The 22,314-nt window shown below is 49.9% G+C and overlaps 1 protein-coding gene across 2 annotated transcripts in view; it reads left to right on the top strand.

Moving 5' to 3' along the window:
• The window catches only part of LOC104634450 (tyrosine-protein phosphatase non-receptor type 11), a 52,669-nt gene that overhangs the window by 17,433 nt on the left and 12,922 nt on the right, over window positions 1-22,314 (top strand). For both annotated transcript variants that reach the window (XM_075773333.1, XM_075773334.1), the window contains exon 2: window positions 15,611-15,733. In XM_075773333.1, the coding sequence (XP_075629448.1) occupies window positions 15,611-15,733 (123 nt within the window). The remainder of the gene's footprint in view (window positions 1-15,610; window positions 15,734-22,314) is intronic.

Here is a 22,314-nt window from a genome sequence, read left to right as displayed (position 1 = left end):
CTTGTATTACCTTGTTAGCAATGCTACAGTAATAGTAACCCGCTTATCGCTTCGTTTGCCTTGCCGTGTCTCTAGCCGAGCGCTCTTCCGTGCGCTGATAACTAGTAGTGGAGGTTATACGGGGCATGGACTACGAGGGCAGCTGCCTGTGAAAGGGTCTGCTGGAGCAGGACTGCGATAAACGGTCCCTTTGCCAGGCCGGCAGGCGAGGGCGTGTGTGAAGAAAGCAATCCTGTCTGCTGGAAACACGGGGCAGGAGCTGGGCTGTGTCTGAAGCCGTGTCTGAGGTTGTTAAATGCAGCGGGATTGTTGTGCAAGTGGCCGTGGCTCCTTGCCACGGAGTGTAATGCGGAGCATGCCTTGGGTTTTCCTTCCTTCCTTCCTTCCGAGGCGCGGGCTGGTCTGCAGCACTCCGCAAGGATTCAGATGATGACAGTGGCCGCAGCCTGTTGGTAGTTTACATTCCCTTGTATCTCAAGAGCATCCCGAGGCTTTTGCACTAACCTCATTTCAATGCTGTTCTCTCACGCGTTGCAGAAGTTTCTCAGTCTCTGGTCTCTTCTTTTGGGTGCGTTCTGCTTCGCTGGATCATAGCAAAGCAGCTAAACAAATACTTTTCTGCTCCAGGAGGAAGCCTGTCAGTCAGACAACAGCTGGGGTAGTTTCGGTGCTGGCTGGTGATATGTATTTTTAATGCCCCAACTGTCTGGCAGGTGGGCCTGCAATTTAATTTTAACTTGCTTTATGAGAACAAAACCATTTTTAATATACAGGCCAGGAAACTTCTGTCAATGGAGGGAATTCAAAAGAGATTTCTCCCACTATTAGACCTTTTGAGGCGAGTAGGTGAGGCCCTCTCTGGCTGAGGTTAAAGTGCGGCTCGGTGTTTATGATGTCCCTAACTGTAGAGTACCCTTTGAGTAGAAAAGACTGATTCAAATGTAAGTTTGATTCAGAGAATTGATTCTGAAAATTTGAAAACTGCAGCAGCAAATAATAACTCACACACCTTTGGGGCTGATGCATTCAAAACAGCTTGAGGGACTTAGCTACACCTTTTTTTTTTTTTAATGAAGAGAACATGGGTGTAAATCCTCTGGGCAACTTGGAAGAGCCCCAGCTGCCAGTTTCCTGCTGGCGCAGGTGAGTTTAACTGGGTGTTGAAACGCACGTTGGCCTGATAAAACTAGGTCTGCTGCTCCCATTCTGTGGAAACTGAGACTTGTCAGGCAAAATTTGTGTCTTTTTTTTTTTTTTTTTTTTCCCCCAGCAGTTTTGGTCTTGGACTGGTCTTCCTGTCCTCAGTGCAGCGTGTGCTAAAGCCAGGCACTAAACTAGCAGCTGAGGTCTTGCCCGCCACCGAGCTACCCCGGGGTCTGGCTGTGCGTGCTGGAGGGGGGGTCCCAAAGCCCCGGGGGTGCTGTGTCCCGTCCCCCTCCAGGCTGCCTGCCCAGACCCTTACGCAGGGTAAGGACCGAAGGACTGCCTGGAAGCAGAACGCACTGTTGAGGAACCAGCACGCTGAACGTTAGTGTTATTTCTGGAGCGAGCAAATATTTGGAATGTGAATGGGGAAACAAACGCAGCGCATATCCTGCAAGGGATTTTTACGCTTGCTTTTAAAACAAACCCAGACTGTCTCAGGGAGAGCTAGTTTGAGCCCTAAACTCACAGCAAGATGGGTGGGGATTGTACTTGTACCAGCTGCGTACGGGGCAGGAATAGGTTTTGCTCCTGAAAGCACCCGTTGGGCGTGCGATTGCTCCTAGCGCTGCGCAGGCAGCGTGGAGGTTGGGATACCTGTGGGTAAATCACCCGGGCAGCGTTACCGAGCCCAACGGTTCCTCGCTCAATACACGCTGCTGTCCTCCTGGAGCAGCCTTCTGCTGAGCTACCAAGCGCCCTTAGATCCTGGCTGGAGATGTCTGTAAAGGCACTTGGTGTTTGAAGTCCTTTGGTGCCCGTGGGAATGTGCACCACCTCCCAGGGCAGCACCTGATGCCTGCTCCAGCCTCTTGTGGTCTTGTCTTCAAGTTCCGTTGGTTCTTCTCTGCAGATGACAGAGAGGTGCTACTCCGTGGTCTTCCCAGCTACTTCAGACCTGGATTTTACCAGCTGGAAATTTTAGTGACAGGCTGGGAGCCAAATCCTTCGCTGGTATGAATGATTCGAAGGGAGAGGTGGCAGGTTTAGGATTTGTCCTCTATCAAAAACTGTCCTCTGAGTAACGGTGGGCAGGTGGCTTTGCAGTCTCTGCCCCAAGCCTTTACTACACGAGTCACAGAGTTTGAGTTTAAGTTTACGTAACCCCCCTCTGCCTGTGGGTATCCTGTAACCGACACACGTTGTGGGCAGTATGAGGGGCTGTATTTGTGTGAGGAGTTCATTTCCTGAGCAGCCACACCAACTTTTGAGGTGGCCACGTGTTTAAATCAAACGTACGAGTGGAAATGCTATGTCTGATTTCAGTGCTCCAGAAGGGGAAACTTTATTGACAGATTTACACGTTGAGATAGGTACTGGGTCTGCTGTATCCCAAGGTGCTGGGATGCTCTAGCTGGGTTATGAATTTTGCATAGCCCTTTTGGGGAAGCACGGGGGGATGTGGTTTAATGCCAGACTAACGTGGTGGTAGGGCAGTCCATTCTGACCGAACGCCCGGAGGCAGAATAGGGACTTGTTTACTCCTACTCTCAATTTTGAGCCAAACCTCCATGGGATACTCCCCATGCCCCTTTCTGGTATCTGGCTTCAGGGCAACTGGAAAGACTGTGCTACTCAGGCCGAGAGGGAAGGTTTACAAGACACTACATCCTCCATCTCCAAACACAAACAAGAGAAACTATTGAGATGCAGAAGTCAGGGCTGAAAACGCACATCTTGCAGAGCATGCTTGTGCTTCACTTTCCGCAATAAAAGCTGTGTTGCGGTGTTGGTGGCCCGTGCCAGGAGGGCTCCGCTATGCCCACAGACCCTGAGCACAGGGGAAACCCTTTCACAGGGCATACTCTTCTCTTGGCTATTGCCTGGAACTAGCTGAGCCTGCAGTAGTATCTTTGAGATTTGACAGGAGTTGGTCTGTAAATGGCTGATTTTCTTTGTCTGTTACGGCTCCTATGTGAACGTTTCTACCGTCGTCTTTCTGATGTGACTCCGTCCTCAGAGTGCTCTGGCATGGGGCTGTTGATAACACATGTGAATTGGTGGGGATAGGCGCTTGTGGGATAGATAACCGTGTGATGCTCTAAAGAAGGAACTCTTGCTTCCAAGCAAGAGCATGTCATGTTTTGGAAGTGAAAATGGAAGTTTGCAGTTGTGGTGGGAGGCCAAGCTCTCTAACAACTCCTCCTTCCTTCCTGCCTTCAGTTCTTAGTTTGAAGCACCTCTTCCTGTGGCTAGAGAGGACCAGCTGGAGCCCGACGTTTGACAGCATCCTTCCGTGGCTATAGTTAGGCGTGCTGCGTGTGGTAGCCACAAGGCAATGTGGGCACAACGCACCCTTTGGATAGACTCTCCTGGCTGCGCGAGTTGGCCAAAGAGAAACCCAGAGCTGCAGCTTCTGCAGCCAGCCTGAAGGAAAGCGCAGCGCGCTGGCTCTTAGGATATTGTTGCGGGAAGTCTTTTACACCAGGGGAGAGCCTGAGCAATCTGCGTGCTCGAGTTTTTACAAGTTGTTGCTCTAAGGACCAGAGCTGCTAGACCAAGTGTTTGCAAAACGTTGGACCGTGAATGGTGGTAGACCTTCAAAATGACACAAGCACAATCCCTCTCATTTCTTGTACACGTGTGCAAGGGTGCACAGCCCTTCGTCTACTGCAGCCTCCCCCGGGGGGACCACCAGAGCTGGCCGCGGCGGGGCTGAAATGACGGTGCGGCAGTACGGGCAGCAGCTGCTCACTGACACGGGGTGAGGAGGACACAGCGGGACAGCAGGCAGGTGCCAGTCTCTTTCACATCCTTTATGTGTGCCCACGCGAGCGTGCAATGCAACTCAGCTTCGCGCTGCAGGTGAAGGCCAGGTCACACACTCATGCACCGGTGCCTTCCCATTTGCTCTAGTCCTGTGGAGCACGTTGTCCTTCTTGTCCACAGATGATGCGTATTTGTGTCCTGGATCTTAATTTTGTCCGTGGCTTCCTTTCCTTGTCACTGTAGGGTATTTATCTGGGGAAGGCAAGACACGATGGTGAAAGAGGTTTTTTTCCCTATCAGCGGTGTGGGATGGGCTGCGAGGAAGTCCCTACGATAGGCAGAGCCTGCGAGCGCTCTGGCTTAACGTGTGTGCAGGCAGGGAGGGATCAGGCTCTCTGCAGCCTCTTCAGCTTGGATGTGGCCTAGACTGACGTTGACTGCTGGAAGGATCACCGAGACAGGTAGCTGTGAAATCAGCATCTCCCGTGAGCCGTCCGCCCCGTTAGACCTGCTGATCTTCCTCCATCTTTCCTGAAGCCAGGGTGAGCTGTGTCTCTAAAACCAGCGCTGAAAGATCCACGCAGAAACATCATTGAAAAAGATGTGTGACTAAATGAGCGTCAGAAATGGGGCAGCTTGTGTGCCAAAGATCCTTGCTGAGCCGTCAGCAGGAAATCACCCTAGCTGTCCTGCGAGTAGCTGAACGTGGATGCAGAAAAGATGTTCTACCTGCAGCGGCCAAGCTGCCGGTGTCCATGTCTATGGCTGTTGTGTGCTGGCTGGGACAAAGAGCCGCTGCGCAGCCACGACAGTCTGTAGGGGAGGGTACTCGGCGGAGGTGCTTTGTGTCACAGCCTCCCCCCGGTAAATGTGTGTTTGGGTCAAAAGGAAGAATATGAGTGTGGCTGTCTCTCATCTTTTTTTTTTTTTTTTTTTTTCTTTTTTTCCCCCTGTTGTAGCAAGGCTGTCATACTGGGTATCTTGTGAGAAGGGTAAAAACGTGACCTTTTGTCTGTAAAGTTCACTCAGGCTTCCTTAACACAGTGAAAATGATGTGCGGCGCACTGTGAATACAAGTATTCTTCACAAAGGGAAGGTCTGCATTTGCAGTTTCTGGCTTTTCTTCTGGAAATTGCTGGTCTTGAGCTGATGACCTGATTAATGGTCTTGGGTTTCCCCAGAGAAGTAACAGATGACCATGCGATTGCATTTTGACTCTTTGCATCTTAGATCATGCCTTTTTAGAGGAGTGAACTTGCACTCACGGACTTTTCTTTGCCCCCAGTGCTCGCGCTCTGTCCCGCGTAGAGCAGAGCAGGTAGTCAGCGATGGAGACGGGGCTGAGGGAGCACAATAGATGCCATCGGCTAGGTCAGCCTGCAAGCTTTGAGTCCTTTTCAGGTTCTTTGTACCATGTATTGTCCTTCCAGGCTCGTCAGCCTTAATGGCAATTAGGCCTAGCTCGGAACCTGCATTTAATAGGAGCGTGAAGCACCAGTCCTAGTCCTGGGCTCACTGGGCAGATTTCATCAAGCCGTGCGACTTCTGGCCTCTCCCACGCTGCTCTTCCCAGGCTTCACGTTGTGAGATCCAGTTGCAGGGACCACCCTGATCACGACTGGGCTATAAAGGGAGTTAAGACGTAGAAAAGTCCCTTAACGTGCTGAAATTAAGGGCTTCTGTGCCTGCGCTTGTCCCTGCAGGCTCTGAACCTGAAGGCAGCGCAGAGAAGTTCTTGGCTGCGCCTTTATCGGTCCAGACTGTGTCTTGGCTACACGGCAGCCAGGTTAGTGAAGGGGAACGTTGTTCCTGCACGCAGCTTGGATCATAGCTGCTGCGTGCCCACGGTTAAGTGCCCAGTCCCTGAGCTTTGGTTTGTATTGGTGAGATATGGGAAAAGAGCGGGGTCTGTTTCTGAAGTGGCAAGAACATCAGTCAAAATGCTAATTTTAACAGTTTCGCATTAGAGCAGAGAAGCAGAGCGAACCCTTGCAGCCTTTGCAAAGCAGAGAGTCTGGGACCACAGAGAGATGCCAGGTCTTCTGGGTGATGTGTTTGCCTGTGCATCCATCCCAGGCACGGGAACTGATGCGCAGCTTTAACCGGCTGCTATTTATGTGACAGGAGGTTTTTGTGGTATTTGTCCTTGGAGTGATTTCTGTCTGTACTGATGTCAGCCAGATTTAGCAAGCTCTCTGGTTTCTTAGGCAAAATCATTGCTTTAGACACCTAACCAACTCGAACCCCTTTGTTAAGAGACCGTGACGGATCACGAATGCGTTGCTGCTTTTAGGAGCTGGGAGAGATGGAGTGGATGGCTCCGAAGGTGAATGAATGGGACAGCGCGTGAAGAGAGGAAGATGTGCCAATGGCAAGCAGGGACTAGAATAATTTAGATAAAGGGACTGAATCATAGGGAGTTGATGAGTGCAGAATCTTGCATGTGTCAGGGAGATAGGACAGATGTGAATTTATATTAATTAACAATTAATGCCAGCTGAGGCTCCAGAGCCAGTAAATGGAAACTGTCTGCACCAGCTCCCTGCCAGGAAGGTGTTGGCTGATCTGTTTCTGTGAGGCCTGCAGGAAGGAGCTCCTGGAGTGCTTCAGTGCTGCCTCTCGGTTTTGCGCGTGTGCTCTCCTCTGCCCGTTTCAGCAGCAGTCACCCCTTCCCCAGGGTGGCAGCTGTGGGTCTGTCCAGCCACCTTGCTCCAGGTCTCCAGGGACGGGACTGAAAGTGGAATTAAATGACAAAGTCATGAAACCGATCTTACCCATGTAGTCAGAGGTCACCGCTAATCTCGAGCTAAAAACCAGTTTCTTTGACTGAAACCACCCTGCCCACTGCGCTGTTTTGCAAGTGACATTTATGGAAAAGCTCTTCTGAAGAGCTGTATGTGAAACCATTTCTGAACTGTAGTATTTGAGTTTCAAACCAAAACGTGGGTGGTGAATTAAAACCCCCTCTTTGAATGTGACACAGAGGAGCGTTAGGTACGCTGCCGCTCTGCGGCTCAAAGCTTTGCCTTTCCTGAAGGTCAGCATCTAATAGGCAGAGATGTAGGCTGAGGCTTTCATTGCTGCAGCCAAGGCTGCTTCACACCCACGCCACGCAAGCATCGGTGGCATAGCCTGCAGAAGGGCAGTGAGCTGGGGATGGTCTCCTGAAGGACTGGTCCAGAGGCCGCTGAATGAAAAGGAAAAGTTGCCCTTGATATTGAGCTCTGACGTGGTAGCTGGCTTGAAAAGCTGCCGAGAAGGCAGCGGGTGCGAGGAAGGGAATGTGGCTCTCCAGAGACAAGGAGGGAGGGCTTCCGCTGGGGATAGGGCTTGATATCCGAACTGCCAGGGGGTGTGAGCAGTTCCTGCAGCGCAGTCGCATGGTGCAGCAAGGCATGAAGGCTGAGCCACCGTCATCCTTCACAGCAGCGTTGGTAGCTGTTGAAAACAGCACCAGGGGCTTCACTGGGGCTTGCCGGTGGGCCGGCAGCCTGGGCCCTGCTATGCAGGACCAGGGCTCTAGGTTTTAACCTGCTCTTGTACTGTTACTCTGAGAGCCTGTGTTACTTTTACTGAAGGGTCAAGAACCAGGGAACCTCAACGCTATCACGTGAAGTATGGGTTGTGCGGCGTGACCCAGGCTTCCGCGCCTCTCCGTCCCAGACTCATCACTGGGGTCGGTCTTTGGGTGTCAAACCCCGTTGGCAGAGGGGCATGGAGCGGCTTGAAAGCCCTCTGCCCTGCCCGTATGAGTGATCGGCGGAGGCTGTGGGCAGGCTGGAGGCACCATCCTTCTCTCCGAGACAATTTGAGAAGTGGATGAAAACTGTGAACCTCCTTGTTGGGAGCAACCTCTGTTCAGGGTCAGGGCCTCAGCAACCAGTCCATCTGCTCTTCGCTGTTGCTCGTGCTGTTCCTTGTCTTTAAGCGTTGGAGCAAACAGCTCTGCGTGTGGAAACCAAGGCCAGGCTTTCTGCGTAAACACCTTGTTTGCTTTGCGTCGGCTGTTCGTGCTAGTGGTGGGAACTTGGTTTGTATAAAAGTTGGGACTCTTTAAATGAGCCGAAGGACAACTAGCTTCTACTGGAATTTGGTGAAAATAAGGTGTGTACCTTCTCGGAGAAAGCAGTTAACCCTTCTCACTGGAGCGTGGGATCCATTAGGGAAATGCTCCCTGCAATATATAGGGAAGGAAACAAGCCGGTTGCTATAGAAGTGACTGTTGCACCCCAGAGGATGCAACACACAATTCTGTACCTGCTATGGAAATGGGTATGCTGATTTAGAAAGGTAGTAAGAATTTTTTGTTTGTTTATTTTATAGCTGCTTACAAAAGTCTTGGGGGATACTAGATGATGTGCGCTGGCACGGTTAGCTGTCGCGATGCTAATTGCTTTAGGAAAATGAACGTATTTACCTGTATGTAGAACTGAATAGATTTGCAGGGTATATTTATTTAATACACTCCCTTGAGGCTGTGCTTGATATAATGATTCTTCTGATGGGATTTGAATTGAACCAGACTAGAACCAACAAAGGAGGCTGTTGCGGCTCTGTCAGGTTTGAGAAATGCTTTTTATGCAGCCAGGCCTGCACAGAACAGCTTTCAATGAAGATGTGAACGCTAATAATTCAGTATGGAAGCATCTTGCAACCAACAGCAGCCTTGCTGTATAGTAAATGCACAGTTTGCTAAATTAAGCCTTAATGTCACAGGACAAGTGTGACCTTTGCTCAACTAACATGGAATTACTTATTTCTATCTTTTTAGGAAGGTCTGTTTTGTTTTTTTTTCTTCTTTTTTTTTTTCTTTCTCCCCAGAAGGCCTGGGAAATGCCATGCTATGCAAGCACCTTGCTGTGGATTTTTTTTGCTGATGGCCAGTGGTTTAGCATCTCGCTCGGTGACATCCCGCAGGCGGGTCTGTGTCGGTGTCACCACATGGTACACCGTTGCTGGACCCGCTGCAAAATAGAGCGTGACAGGTATTGGTGTCTCTTCAGCAGGTAGCATTCCTTGGACAAATGGGTCTAAATATTACTGTTAGCTCTGTGTCTCCTACCGTAACCCGGCTGGCCAAGTTGCCAGGCAGCTGAGAGGCCAAAGCAGCCTTGCTGAGTGTCTGGGCATGATAGTCCCCAACCACAGCCAAGCTGTGGAGAGCAAACCGTGCTGCGCAGAGCTTTGCCGTTCCCAGAGGCAGCAAGGTCTGAGTCTCAGTCTAAGTAAATCTTCCTCAAAAAAAGGGCTGTTTCTCTCTTTTCCAAGCCAGGATCCTGAGTCATGGGTGTTCTTCCTCCTCCTCCTCCTCCACCATACCAGAGGTCTCTCGCAGGATTCGGACAGCAGCGTTCACTTAGCCCAGAAGTTTGCACCTACTAGTCCCATTCTAAGGATTAATAACTTTACAGAGTGAATTGCTTCTGTGACTGTCCCGGCTTCAGCTAGGTTGTGACAGCTCAAGTGATATGTACCCTTTGCTGTTCAGCGCTGAAAGGAACGTCTCTGTTGTGTGCAAACACGAACTGATGGGTATTTATACTCCCTTTAAATGGACAATAGGTGTCTGGATCCTTTCAGCTGCTCTGAAGATTTCTTCCTATTTGCTGAATAGGAAATTTAGTCTCACAAAGCATTGCATTGCCCCAAGGTACGCCTGCTCTCACAAGTCAGCCTCCTCATTTCTCTGCTAGAAGAAGAAGCTTCAGTTGTTTGTTTTCTTGGCTGCCTCCAAGGACAGGGTCTGCATCCTGCCCTTCCTTTCTGAGGTGGGGTGGCTCTGCCTGGGGAACCGGGGGTCCGCCCGCCCCGTATCGACAGCCTCTGCTGTGAGCACTGACCCTTGCTCGTGGCTGGTGTCGAGAGGCTGTAGCATAGCAGAAGGGAAGTCTGGTGGCGGTTGGTCCCCTCCTCCCCCTTTTCCAGTTTCTTGAACCAGCTCAGCTTGCTGGGTTGGAGTTTGTGTTGAACCCAACAGTGCTAACCACACACGGAGTGCGTAGGCGTTGTCTCTTGAGCCACATTTGCTTTGATCCTCTCCAAGCCTAACAAAAAGAAGTTTTACTATTACGAATGCTCAGAATTCTCTTGCTGACGGTGGGCTAAACTGGCCCTCAGTTCAGGCACTGGAGGGGCTGCAACAGATGTGCACCTGGTGCCGGCTGCTCTGGGGACGCCCCGAAATAAGTGCGGTGAAACCCCGGGGCACATGCTGTTCCCAAGCCCTGTGGCAACTGCTTTTCAAGTCGTCAGTGGCGACTCTGGCTTTCGTGTGCGCGGTATTCTGGGGTAGGCGTCCTGGCTCTGCCGGTCCGTGAGTCTCAGCAGCCAGCGTGTGCGTTTGGCAGCTTTGCCTGCTGTGCAAGATGCATTCTGTACCTTTTTTGAGCTGTGTCAGAGAAGGGGAGAAAAAAAAAAAAAAAAAGTACTGACCTGGAATAACTTGCTTCTGTCTCCTTTGGGACCTCGCTTAGGAACTTTGTTGTTTGTCTATAGGTTAAAGGATCTTTGGCCCCAGCGTGTGTCAGCTGGGAGCTGTATCCCTCTGTGGTACCTCAGACAGTCGTTTCCATGAGTTCATCTGCTGGTGGATCGGGATGCTGGCACCCTGCTTCCCCGATGCCACAGTCAGCGGCCTCTGAATCATTTCAGACGTATCATTTCGGTTGTGGTGCTTTTTATCCATGGGATGTTTGCAGGAGCTGTTTAGAATACCAGGATTCCCAGCTAGGCTTTTAAAAATGCCTTGGTTTATAGATTTCTGAGGGTGTAACGGCGTTGCTCAACTATTTGTTCTGTTTTATCCCAAGACGGGAGCTTTCCGCTCCTGAGCGTGCCGTGCTGTGATGCCCTGGTCAGCCTGCACCCTACGCAATCCCCCCGAACGGGGCTGGTTTCCCTTCTGACCGAGTCGTGCTCCCTGTCCCCCCGCAGCCCAAGCACTGTCTTTCTGTTCGTCTGTGCTGGGGACTTACCGCTGCACACAAGTCTCTCCATTTTCTCTCTGTTTATTTTAATAAATTTCTTTGTGTAGCTTTGGTTCTTGAAAAGCACTTGCGGGTGGCTTTTTCATTTAAGTTAGATTTTTTTTTTTTTTTTTTTTTTTTAGGTGGATTGAATGATGGAAGGGAAATGCATTTCTCTGCAGGAAAGCAGTATTGCCTGAAGTAGACAGTATATATTTACTTGTAGCAATAGAGATGAAAAGTTGTTAAATCCCCACTCTTATTTAAAGCAATTCTTTAGGGGTGACTCAGTTCTGCAAAAAGCACTAAGAATTGAGCGGTTGCCTGAATGACCTACTGCACAGCAATGCTTGTCACTTGCTGACGTTGAAACAATGGTGTGATATAAATAAAAAAATAAGGCTGCTTTTTCATTTTCCCTTAGGCTGGGGATCTAGCTTGGATCCTCTTTATTTGCTTTCCTTCTCAGAATGCTACAGATCTTCAAATAAACAATTTGTGAGTCCAGAAGGTCTGAGCTGAAGCCCAGGGTTCGCCTGCAAGCGAGTGGCGCTCGCTCCTCCAACGCAGGGCTGGAGCTTGCAGGCTGTGGGACCGTCTGAGGCCGTTCGCAGGTTTGAGTATTGCCATTTAGCGCGAGATGCGTGGGATGGCGCTTTCTTCTTGTCTGCTCTGTTGTGGGGTGGTTTTGCTTACCAACAAATGTACTTCAGTAACAAACCATAATGAAAAACGGCTCTAAAGATGCTTTCTGCAAGTGCAGCTTACTCTGGGTCGGGAGAAAAACAAGTTGTATTGGTAAAAGCACCTCGGGGTAGGTAGCGGCTGCGGCGGTTGTGCCTTTACTCACAGGATGAAGCGGCAGAGAGCTTTAGAGCAGGCAGGCACTTGGTGTACGCGGAGTGAGCAGGATGGGGCAACCTTTGTGAGCCAAAGAGCCTTAAGTTCGGTTTTGGCTGGTTTTGCTGTTGTTTTTTATTCCCCTGTTTACAGGAACAGGGAGTGAGCTGGGACCTGGGAAGAGTTGTGCCAGAACACCAGTTGTGAGGGTGGGTTTAAGTCCCTGCGTGGGAGACGTGGGGTTTAAGTCGTTTGTAGGTCTCTGAGCTGCGTGAGGGGTTGAGGATGTGCGCTGCAGCAAACATCATGGGTGCAATTTCCTGCGTGGTCCAGGCAGAAAAGCCTCCGGGGAGCAAGCGCTCAATTTCAGGACCAGAATTCCCAAATGGAGATGACTTTGAATTTGAAAATAGCCTTTCCGTGCCACAGGTCTGTAGTGTCTTCCCTGGCCCGAGAAGGCAGCCTGTGCGAGGTAGTGCCAAGCAATACGTGCCCTCCAAAGACGAGCTGTGCGAGGAGGTTCTATTTGTTCTGGAAATCCACGGGAGATGTGCCTATGCTTGCAGAGGGCTTCCCCCCCCCCCCCTTTTTTTTTTTTTTTCACTGCTGGATTTGGAAATTGCCTTTCCTCCCTCTTCTGTTTGTGAGGACTGCAAAGGTTTTTCTCCTCAGCTCATTGTTTATGCTTCTCTCAAGCTAAATAACAAGCGGTCTGTGTGTGTGTGTATGAGTTGGGTCCTGTCCAAGCGGTGGGAGTCATGAAGGGAAAGGGCGTTTAGCATTTAGGTTTCTGTTTAGTTACACAAAGAAAACTTCAAAGTTGACAGATTTGCCCCCAATATATTCCTTCCCTCTCTCTTGCTTGTGCTGTCCCACACTTGAGTGTTTGCAGGGAGTTCGTAAGTGGCCCCTGCTATTTCCTCGGAGTACTTCACTGAGAAAAAGATGCTGCAAAGGGACTGATAGGAATCGATTTTTGTAGCTGTGGTCAACAGCTGCTGCAGTGGAAGAGGAAGAGCGTTATGGTCCTCCCTTCCCAAGCACCCATCCTTCCACCTGGAGGGAGGTTGGACGTAACGTCCTTTTGTTCCTGTTGCCTTCTTCCATGTGGCAGCCCAGCGCCTCGGGTGCTGGAAGATTTCTAGCCCCAGCACCTCTGCCCTTTTCCCGACGCTGACAACCTACACAAAGTTGTCCCTGCTCAGCATCACTCAGGTCCGGCTCCAGCTGAGCTACTGCGTCCCAGGGCAACAAGTATTTAGGTGGGAGCCTTGGGTGACAGGGGGACGAGGGGTGGTGTGGAGGTGTGTGGTTCCTGTTTTCGTGGCCACCTTTGAGGAGCGTGCACCCTCGGGAGACACTGCTGTCACACGGACCGGGCTGTTCTCAGAACCGGCGTGTGCTCGCAGCTACGGGCGCGTGCCCCCCATAGCTGTCATCCCACTGTTTCACCAGAGATGTTTCCTTAGGTTTTTCCTACTACGTCCTGGCTAGCAATATAGTGGTGGTTTTACTGCCATTAGGCATTCAGCGGAAACGTTATGCGCGGCCTTTGGCAGCTTTGCGTTGTCCCTGAGCACCATTAAGCTCCATTAGAGGCGTTCGTTCCTACGGCAGTAGCGGTTTTGCGGCACAGTTAAGTGCTGGCCCAGCAGACGGTGGATTTATGGAAGGGTGTCACTCTTGTGATGTCAGGAATACAAGGCTTGGAAACTCTGGTATTCCTGTTTACCATCTGTTTCCGTGGCCCTTCCCTAATAGACCTCTCCTCCTCCAGAATTCAAGGATCTTTAATCAAAACTGTTTGGCTTGTGGTGGGAGGGAGGAAATCCCAAATTGTGGAGGAGATGGTGACATTTCTTGACCTTTTCTATGTGTATGTCAGAGACAAACACACTCTAATGAGTGTGCGTGCGCTTATGTTTGTAGGTTTAGTCTTTGGGTGTATTTCCTAACGCAGGCACTTGGCGAGATGCTTGGCTACGCGCTTCTCTGCAACAATCGAGATGAACTTGCAAACCCTTTGGGGCGACAGTGCCTTAGCTAATCTGATCCACAGGCAGCTGTATACACGAACCTCGCTTACTAAATGTTTCCAGATATGCTTCTCTTGAGAACCCGCGTTGCACTTTGCTTGGAAAACTCAGCGTTGCGGTTTCGAGTGGTTTGGTTCAGAGTTGGTGCCGCAGATCTGTCCACCTATGCGGGAACTCTTACAGCATCGTCCTTTACTCTGAAGGGAGTTTCGAGTGTGCAGCCTATTCTCTTGCCCAGAAACACGCAGGAAGCTAGCTTTGTTACCATACAGTTAGTTGTGGCTCATCTTCTCCTCTTTGCTCATGAAAAATATTACAGCAGTCCCGTGCAGACATATCTGCTGGAGCATGATCTAAAACTGAGCAATATTTTCAGAACTGAGTGACTCTCAGTTTGGGGCGCTCTTTGTGCGACTTGTGAGATTACTCAAAAGAGCCTGGCATTTAGAAAGTGGATTCTCAGCGGCTTCTGAAATACCGAGTCATAAAACTGGTGCCGCATGGGAAATCATTGGTCTAGTATGCATATTTAGTACACATTAAAGCCTGGAGAAACACCAGTTCTTGCGCTTCCATCAAGAAAACTTGATCAAGACTGATAGCATCAGAAATGAGGTCAGTAGATGGTTTGATGACACTTAAAATACAAAGATGACATTAAAGCAGCGCACAATATGATGAAACCTTTTTTCCCCTTAGGGTGAGCTGTCTGTCTTTCCTTTTTCTGCTGTGTCCTGTTACACACGTACACCAACTGCGCCGTTGCTTTCCAGCAGCGTGCACAGCAGCGTTTCCTTTGCTGCCGCTGCTCCCCTGGCTGCGCGCTGGTCCCGCGCAGAGAACTTTGCTTTTGACACAGCAGTTGTGCAGTTGGGGTCATATTCCTCTGCGCTCTTGGGAAAGGCGGCTGCAGCACCGCACCTCGAGCTATGACAATTAGAAGCTGCTGCTTTGCCTGAAGTTGAGGAACCAAAGCTGCCTTAGGTAGGGCTGGAGCGGATTTGTCATCTTCTGTGGACTGGGCAAAGAGGGAGATGCTGGAACATGCGCTCGCTGTGCCGTTTGCACCGACGCTTAAGAAATCCTCTCGTAGCACGAGGGCTCGTCGCTGCCGCAGCGTCTTGCGGACCAGAGCGTGCCTTTCCTTCCCAGAGAGGCTCAAAGGAAAGCCTTTCTTCTCTCCAGCTCTGAGCATCCTTTCTTCATAACAGACTTTAAATAGGAGAGACCGAAGGCCTGAGGCTTGTGCTCTTGCTGGGGCGAACGAGAGGTTTAGTGCGCTTGATATTGGAGCTTTTTCTGGTTTTTTGTTTTTCTTTTCCTGCCATGAAGCATGCTGGGAAGCCCTTAAAGAAATGCCTTAAGTGCCCTCAGGGACGCAGGTCTTTTCTTGGGTCCAGGTCATTAGCCAGCAATGACAGCTCAGAGGGTATGAGCATGGTAGGTGCTGGGTGGGAAGCAGCCGGCCAGGATCAGACCTGGAGCCAGAAAAGTCAAAATAATTTTCTCAGCCAGCGGTTTCCTCCAGAGAGGGAATCTCCTGTCTGTGCTGCAGAAAGCTTGCAGGGCTCTCGCTTTTGCTAGAGCAGAGGGAGAGGAGGACAAAGTCCTTTGGGGGAGAGACCTCTCTTGATGGGTGTCTGAGAAGACGTCCTCCACGGTACCATCTGAACGGAGGGCTTTTCTGCGTGAAAGCTGCTATTGCGACGTGGTGGGGAGGAAGGCAGGTGTGCTGCTGGGTGGGATTGGGGCTCTGTGCGGGTCGGAAGGTGGTGTCTGCCCCTCGGGCAGCAGGGAAGGCCGTCAGGGCAGGCTCAGGCTGATTATCGTTTCACATGTCACATTTGCACTTTGCAGGTGGTTTCATCCCAACATCAGCGGAATCGAGGCAGAGAAGCTGCTCCTGACCAGGGGTGTCCATGGCAGCTTTCTGGCTCGACCCAGTAAGAGCAACCCAGGAGATTTCACTCTCTCTGTCAGGTAAGCAGGCAGCAGCGAAGGGCTGGAGGAAGGGGCTGTCTCCGACTCTCCAGCACACCCTGCTCCAGCTAATGTGCGTGCAAGGGGAGAGGTGCTGCACAGAGATGACCTCTCTGTGGGACCACTTGAAGTTAAAGGGTCGCTGAACTGTCCCCATCGCCGCAGAGGCTGTGCTAACAAGCCACACGCTACGTGCCCCCCTCCCCGGTTTGTTCATCCCTGTGGGTTGCACGTGCCCCCGTCCTGCCAGGGCCGACTCTGCTCGTGGCATGTGGTGTTTCCAGAGCCATCGTTGCCAGAGGAGGGAGGATAACGAGCCCTCTTAGGTTTCTGGGAAGAGCATGTTCAATCCCAGCAGGGATGAATCTTACTCCAGTTTCAAAGGAACTTAATGTAGCTGCCTTTGGGAGAGACTTTCTTTTCTGTGCTTGCAGGGGATCCCAGGAGCACCTCCATCAGAGGGTGAGCTAGCAGACCAGGCTCACGGTGGCTGCGTTCCCAGGCAGTGTGGTGTGCGTCACCTTTAAAGTCCTCTTGTGTTCCTTGGGACCAAGGCAATTGCAGAAAGGGAAGCTGCGGTTTTGCCCGTGGTCTTTGTGAATGTAGCCCCTTACGATGCGGTGGAGCAGATGCGCTGGGTAGAACGCTCTGAAGGTGAACTGAAGGGAAGAGGCAAAGGGTAGCGTTGATGCAAGGAGTCCCTGAGATAAAGGGAGCAGGTTGTGGGTTCAGGGCATGAACCTTCCACGAGCGCCATCCAGCTGGTGCCTTGCAGGGAAATAACTCTGCAAAGGTTTCTCCAGGCGCTTGTAACAGAGACCTCTCTGTTGTGGTGGCTTCTGTTTAATTTAAACAACCCTAATTTTGTTTAGGAAACTCCAGTGAGTTTATAAATTCTTTGACCAGCACTGTGTTTAGAGAAACTTTGTGCAAACAACAGAATGGACAGAGCGTTTCCACCTGGCAGGGCACAGACCTCTAGCAGGACGTGAGCAACACCAGCGCGGTTTGAACCTCGGTCCCTCCCCAGGTGCTGGGGGAGCTGCTGGCAGCTCAGGGCAGCGTGGCAATGCCGACTAGCTCCCGTGAGACTCTACCATCTCCTTCTTGCCTTAACCGCTCAGATGAAACCCCTTCTCGGCATTATTTCTCCCCCCTTTGTAATTGCCACCGGACGTGAACCTGCGCTCCTCTCTGCCAAGTGCAGTCATTTCTTAGCTTGGCAAGAGAGGGGGGGTTTGCAGCTGCCTTATATTTTTTATCTTTTTTTTTTTTAATGCTTCCTTTGGTGTTGGGGAATACATCCCAGCAGTCCGACCCTTTGCCTCTCAGACGGCTCTGACCGACCGCAGCTTCTCACGCTATGGAGCAACACAGCGGAAGGGAAAAAGTCCAGCTTTTCCCGTGCAATGTTTGGGTGGGGAGTGTTTGGATCTGACTTCACTGCTTCGTTACTGACTTCAGTAATCTTGCGATCAGAAGTGGCTGTGAGTTAATGAGAGAGGCAGGAAGTGCTGTCTAATTAGAATGGAAAATAAACTCAGAGAGAGCTGTCTTGAGCAAGCTATGACAGCAAGGAAATATGTGTGAAATGGGGGGGGGGTTATCTTCATGTGAGCTTAGAGCCTCTTCTCAGGTAATTTTGTGAGTCAGGGTGTTGTCTGATCGTAAAGCGAAGTACTGACAGCACCCGCTTAGCCAGGCAGTGTGCAAGCAGATGCAGGTTACGGCTGTGCAACAGTGTCCTGATGTGGAAAGATACCCAGCTGGCAGCATAATTACCCTGAAACAGCAGGGAAATTGCCTTGCCAGGAGAGCCAGTTCCCACACCTGCATTATTGCACTCGTGCCTTGTGCTGTGGGGTCCGTCCACACGTTTGCATAGTTTTCTTCCCTTAGCTCTGTCCCTGTGCCTCAGCCAGAGGCCGCGTGCGTTTCTGCTGTTGTGGTTTGTTCCCTTCCAGCTGTGCGGGTCAGCTGCCTCCCCTCTTCCAGCTGTGGCACGTGTTGAGACTGAGCGGATAAAAGCTTGGCCTCGGCTGGCTATGGACTCCCAGAGCAGTTTTATTATCGCGTTTATTTCTTTACCCCTTTCTGCTTTCTCTGTGGCAGAGAGTGTCAGATTATCAGAGGGGGCTTAGTCCACGTTCTGCTGCAGGGAGACCCTTGTGTTGCAGTAAATGCCTGATAACAACAGTACGGTTTTGGCCATAAGATCGAGCCAATTCATGTCTCTAATGCATGAATAGTGCCCCGCAGTAATGAGATGCGAGTTAAGAGCAGAGCAATACAGCATGCCTTAATATCATGGTATTGAACAATACCACCGCCACCCGCTGACACCCACTCAGTGGAAAGTCTGACCAGCTCTCACAGATCTGAGTAAACCAAAGCTGTGACACATACCATGTTTCCAGGAAAGAACATTAAACATGACACACGAGCTTAGAGGCAATGTGTTGAGTTTTGAGGCATCACGAATTGAAGACAAGGAAAGAATTCTTTCATTGACTGCTTTTTTACCTGCAAGTCCTTGCTCCTTCCTGGCTCATCCCAGCTCTAGTCCATGACTTGAGGCAAGGGTTGTCCTATAGTCTCAGGTATGGAAAATTTGCTTGGACATGGTTCCTGGTTGGGTAGACCAGTTTTGCTTATACTTCATCTGAACAATATGCTCTTTTCCCACTGATGATGGCCCCAAAACATGTACATAAACATTCTTGGGAATTAGAGCTGCAACACCTAATAGAATGAGTAGCTTTATGTGGCCTGAAAGCTGAAAACTTGAGCGGCTGTCTTCCCCCTGTGTGTTTCCCCTTTCCCTGTTATGTTACACACACACAAATGTGTTGTATCCTGACAGGGGTTTTTTAGTTGTTGGTTTGTTGTGGTTTTGTTTGGTTTTTGTTTGGTTTTTTTAATCTCTAAACTGGACAAGGCTGTATAGTTTTTCTGAGAAATAAAAGGTTTTCAAAGGAAATAATACAGATGTCTTTCAAAAAATACCTAAAATAGAGGTGTCAGTAGGAGAAAGTACCTTTAGGAAAACAATCAAAACCTCTTCCTCCTCCTTTCAACCCCCCTTCAGCTTCTTCAAGGGTTTTAGAAAGCTGGTGAGAGGAAAGGCAGCTCTATTTAATTACAGAGAGGATGCAGGCTGTGAAGAAAGCAGGCGATGGAGTTTTGGCTGACCAGACCACACACCAAGTGACCGTGTGCTGGTGTGTATCCAGATATGTGTCCCTGAAGAGAAGCTAGGAAATAATATTGCAGAAGTTATGAGAAGGTTTCCATGAAACTCTGTGGCTGCTTTCCCTTTCTTTCTTTACCTCCGTGCGCTCTTTCAGCCTTTACCATTACAGCAACAAGTCCTCACAGGGCTTTGTTTTTTCAGCTCTTAAGAGAAAGAGGCAAGCCACATGGAGAGGATGTGATATGGTTAATGAACGGACAATGTTTGTCCTGGTCTTAAAAATAATAGAAAAAAAAACCTCTTCAAAAAACCCTCAGCTCTGAGTGCAAACTGTTGGCAGCCAAACCTGGCTCCTTTCATCAGCCCTTGCTCTGCTGAACCATGCTCCTTCTTGGGATGTCTCTGCAGACAGGTCCAAGAGCTTGTTCAGCCCAGAGGATCAGACACACCTGCCGTAGTCCAGTGCCAAGAGGGCTGTGTTTCCGAGAAGTCTTTGTTTGGTGTGCTGGTGGTATGTCAGTACTAGCTGTTGAATTCGGATTTATTGGCTCATCTTATTCTTTGGGCACTTCAGCAAATATGCGGAGCACATCAGTGGGGAGGAAAGTGGTCTGGCAACTTCAGCTGAAGTGTAGTGATGACGGAGAGTCATTATGAGTAAGGCTGTAGTAATATCCGCTGTGTCTGTATGTGAGCTGTCTTGTTCTGTTCCACGCAGTTGCTGCAGCACTGCTCTCTGCAGGTATTTCGGTGTTGCCTCAACCCAGACAATAAGACAGCTCTGTACCAGTGGGTCACTTAATGTGGGTGATACTCCTTATTGCAGGGATCGGCTCCTGCAAGCTGTGAGCGCTAGTATTTGCCAAAGGTAATGACAGCACTCCAACACTCGATGCTTTCTTTAGAGTGGCTCACAAAACCTGCACCGAATGGGACTGTGCGGGGCGATGCTGTAAGATGGAGCTGGGCTTTGCAGGAGAGCTGTGGAAGCTGTTCTGGATGGTGGGAGCAGAGCCGCTAGCTAGGGGATTTTTGGAGGATGCGAGTAGAGTTTATTTGCATGTTACAGTTCTGATGGGTGGCTGTTACAAAAGCTGCCTTGCCTTTCACGTGTGCTATGGCACATCTCCTTTCCTAGAAGGACCTGGTAATGGGTTTGGTTTTGATATTGAGTCTTCCAAATTTTAATCCTGATTCTTAAGAAAATAGACCTCCTTTTGAAAGCGAGGGCTCTTGGGGGAGAAATATGGGAGGCCACGCAGGAAATGCCTTCAGTGCTTGCCTGGATCTGCCAGAGCGTGTTTTCAGAAGACCAAGTATTTAGAATTGCTTCTGAAGAAAGTGAAGAGCTTCTTACCGATTTGGCCAGGTTTGGGTAAATAGCTTGAACAAAAGGAAAAGGCTGTTGAAAATTTGCCTAAGTGGTGCTTGGCCTGTGGTCACGCAGTAACACAAATGCCAAAACAGTTAAGAACCATCAGTCAGAGACCCTGTTAATGGGGTAATTGGGTCACGTTTTATAGGAACAGATTTTATCCTCCTTCGTGGGATGCAGTACAAAGTGCTTCTGGGTAACAAACTCTTGTCAGAGCTACAGTCTCCCAGAGTGGTTTCCCTATTCGCACTTCCATTGAGCATTTCTGTGTGTAACTGATTTTTTTAATTTTTTTTTTTTCCCCAGAAGGTGTGTACAAATACACTCTGGGTACAAGTTAAGACATGCAATCGAGGAGGATTTTATGTCCTATAGAACACATACTCCGTGAAAAGGAGTAAATCAATACTACAGGTGTGTTAGATCAGTTGAGTTGCAGCACAGGAAGAAAGTTGGATCTGGAGAAGAATGGAAGGAGACTTGGAAGAGGCTCTTTTCTAAAACAGTTGTCCTTGTGTCTCACCACAATAGCACCTACCAGCCCTACTAAGGCTCTGTAACTCAGCCTACCTCTCCTTTCGATGGCAGCCGGTTGGCAAGTGGTCTGTGCTTCATATCCCTTCCCAGGACAAAAGGCTGGGTCTCTTTAGAGCAGGAAGCACCTTCAGGAATGCAAAAAGCGTAAATGCCCCATAGGGAAACAGCAACAATGTGTGGCTTCACTGAGTAGCTGGATGTCCTTGATCTCCCCAATGCACTTTCCAGAGCTCCTAACACCTACAGTGAGCCGTAGGGCTCAGGCAGTCGGCTGAATTGCTTCTTCCTAGGAATCAAGCATGAAGACCTCGAAACCCATACCTAATCTCTGGAATTCACTCGGTTGTATCTTTGAAATTTCGTGCAAACGTCCGTTGGTTTTATTGTGTTGTATTGGTGGATAGTGAGTTTCTCTGAGAGCCCAAGTTCTCATTTAATTGAAACCAAACATTCAGTGAAGTTTTTAAACCCTGTGGGAGCATCTTCGTGTTTTTTCCATAATGAACCTCTGGGGTTTTTTGGGTTGCTTTTTGCAGCTTGTCAGAAGGGTCTATATGCATGCTGTGAAGTTCTAGGCTTTCTGTCTGACACAGGCAGGAAAAGCACATGACCTAAAAAGACTTTTGGGGATGCAACAGGCAAATGTATTTCTGACATTTAAAGTGGTGGTTCTGCCTTCCGGAGCCAAAAAAGGGTCTGTTTGGTTTTTTTTGTGAGTCCTCCTCTTATTGACTGCGCTCTGTTGCGAAGAAGAGCAGACTGCATCTATGCTGGTGGTCACTGCAGCATGGACACAGATTCACAAGCTGGAATATTTTGGATCGAGAAACCCTCCTGGATATCTAGTTAAGGACTTGTGCTGATAGCGCAGAGAAGCTTAGCTTGGAACAGAGGCAACTCTCGCTCGTCCGACTGCTGACTCTGAAGCTGCTAAAAAAGCTGGCATCTGCTATTAAACAGTGCTGCATCCCTCTGAGAGCTGTGTGTCTGTTAGTCAGAAGGAGCCGTGCCCTCCGGCACAGGGCAGCTGAGGGCTTTGGCCATCTTCTTTGTGCTTTATTTCACCAGCCAGCATGACGAGGGCACAGTTTGATGGATGCTGTGACTGTACAGTCCGGTTCTGCTGCCCGGTTTGGAACTGCAGAGGTGACGCAAGCTTTAAGAGAAGAAAATGGGAAGGAAATTGGGATCGATCAATGCCCTTTGTGTTTAGCATGACCTTGAGGGCTCATGGGATAAATGACCCTGATTATCTCTCTGCTTTTCATCCCTGCAGTGCTCAGAGGCCTTGGGGGCAGCGGGCGAGCCTGTGAACTGAGCCTTTGTAGGTCTGTAATGGGGTTGGGATGTGGGGACGGAGCTGTGGAAAGAAGGGAGCTTTTGAGCCTCAGGCCGAGTGGCAAAACCACAGTTTTGTCTGCTGCCGTCTGTGCGCACAAAGGCTCTTCACGTCCAGCTGCTGGCGTGACTGGCAGA

The sequence above is a fragment of the Balearica regulorum genome, chromosome 21, assembly GCF_011004875.1.
Source record: "Balearica regulorum gibbericeps isolate bBalReg1 chromosome 21, bBalReg1.pri, whole genome shotgun sequence".
NCBI classification, from domain to species: Eukaryota; Metazoa; Chordata; class Aves; order Gruiformes; family Gruidae; genus Balearica; species Balearica regulorum.
Note: the sequence above shows the minus strand (reverse complement) of the source record. Positions and strands in the feature narration are given on the sequence as shown.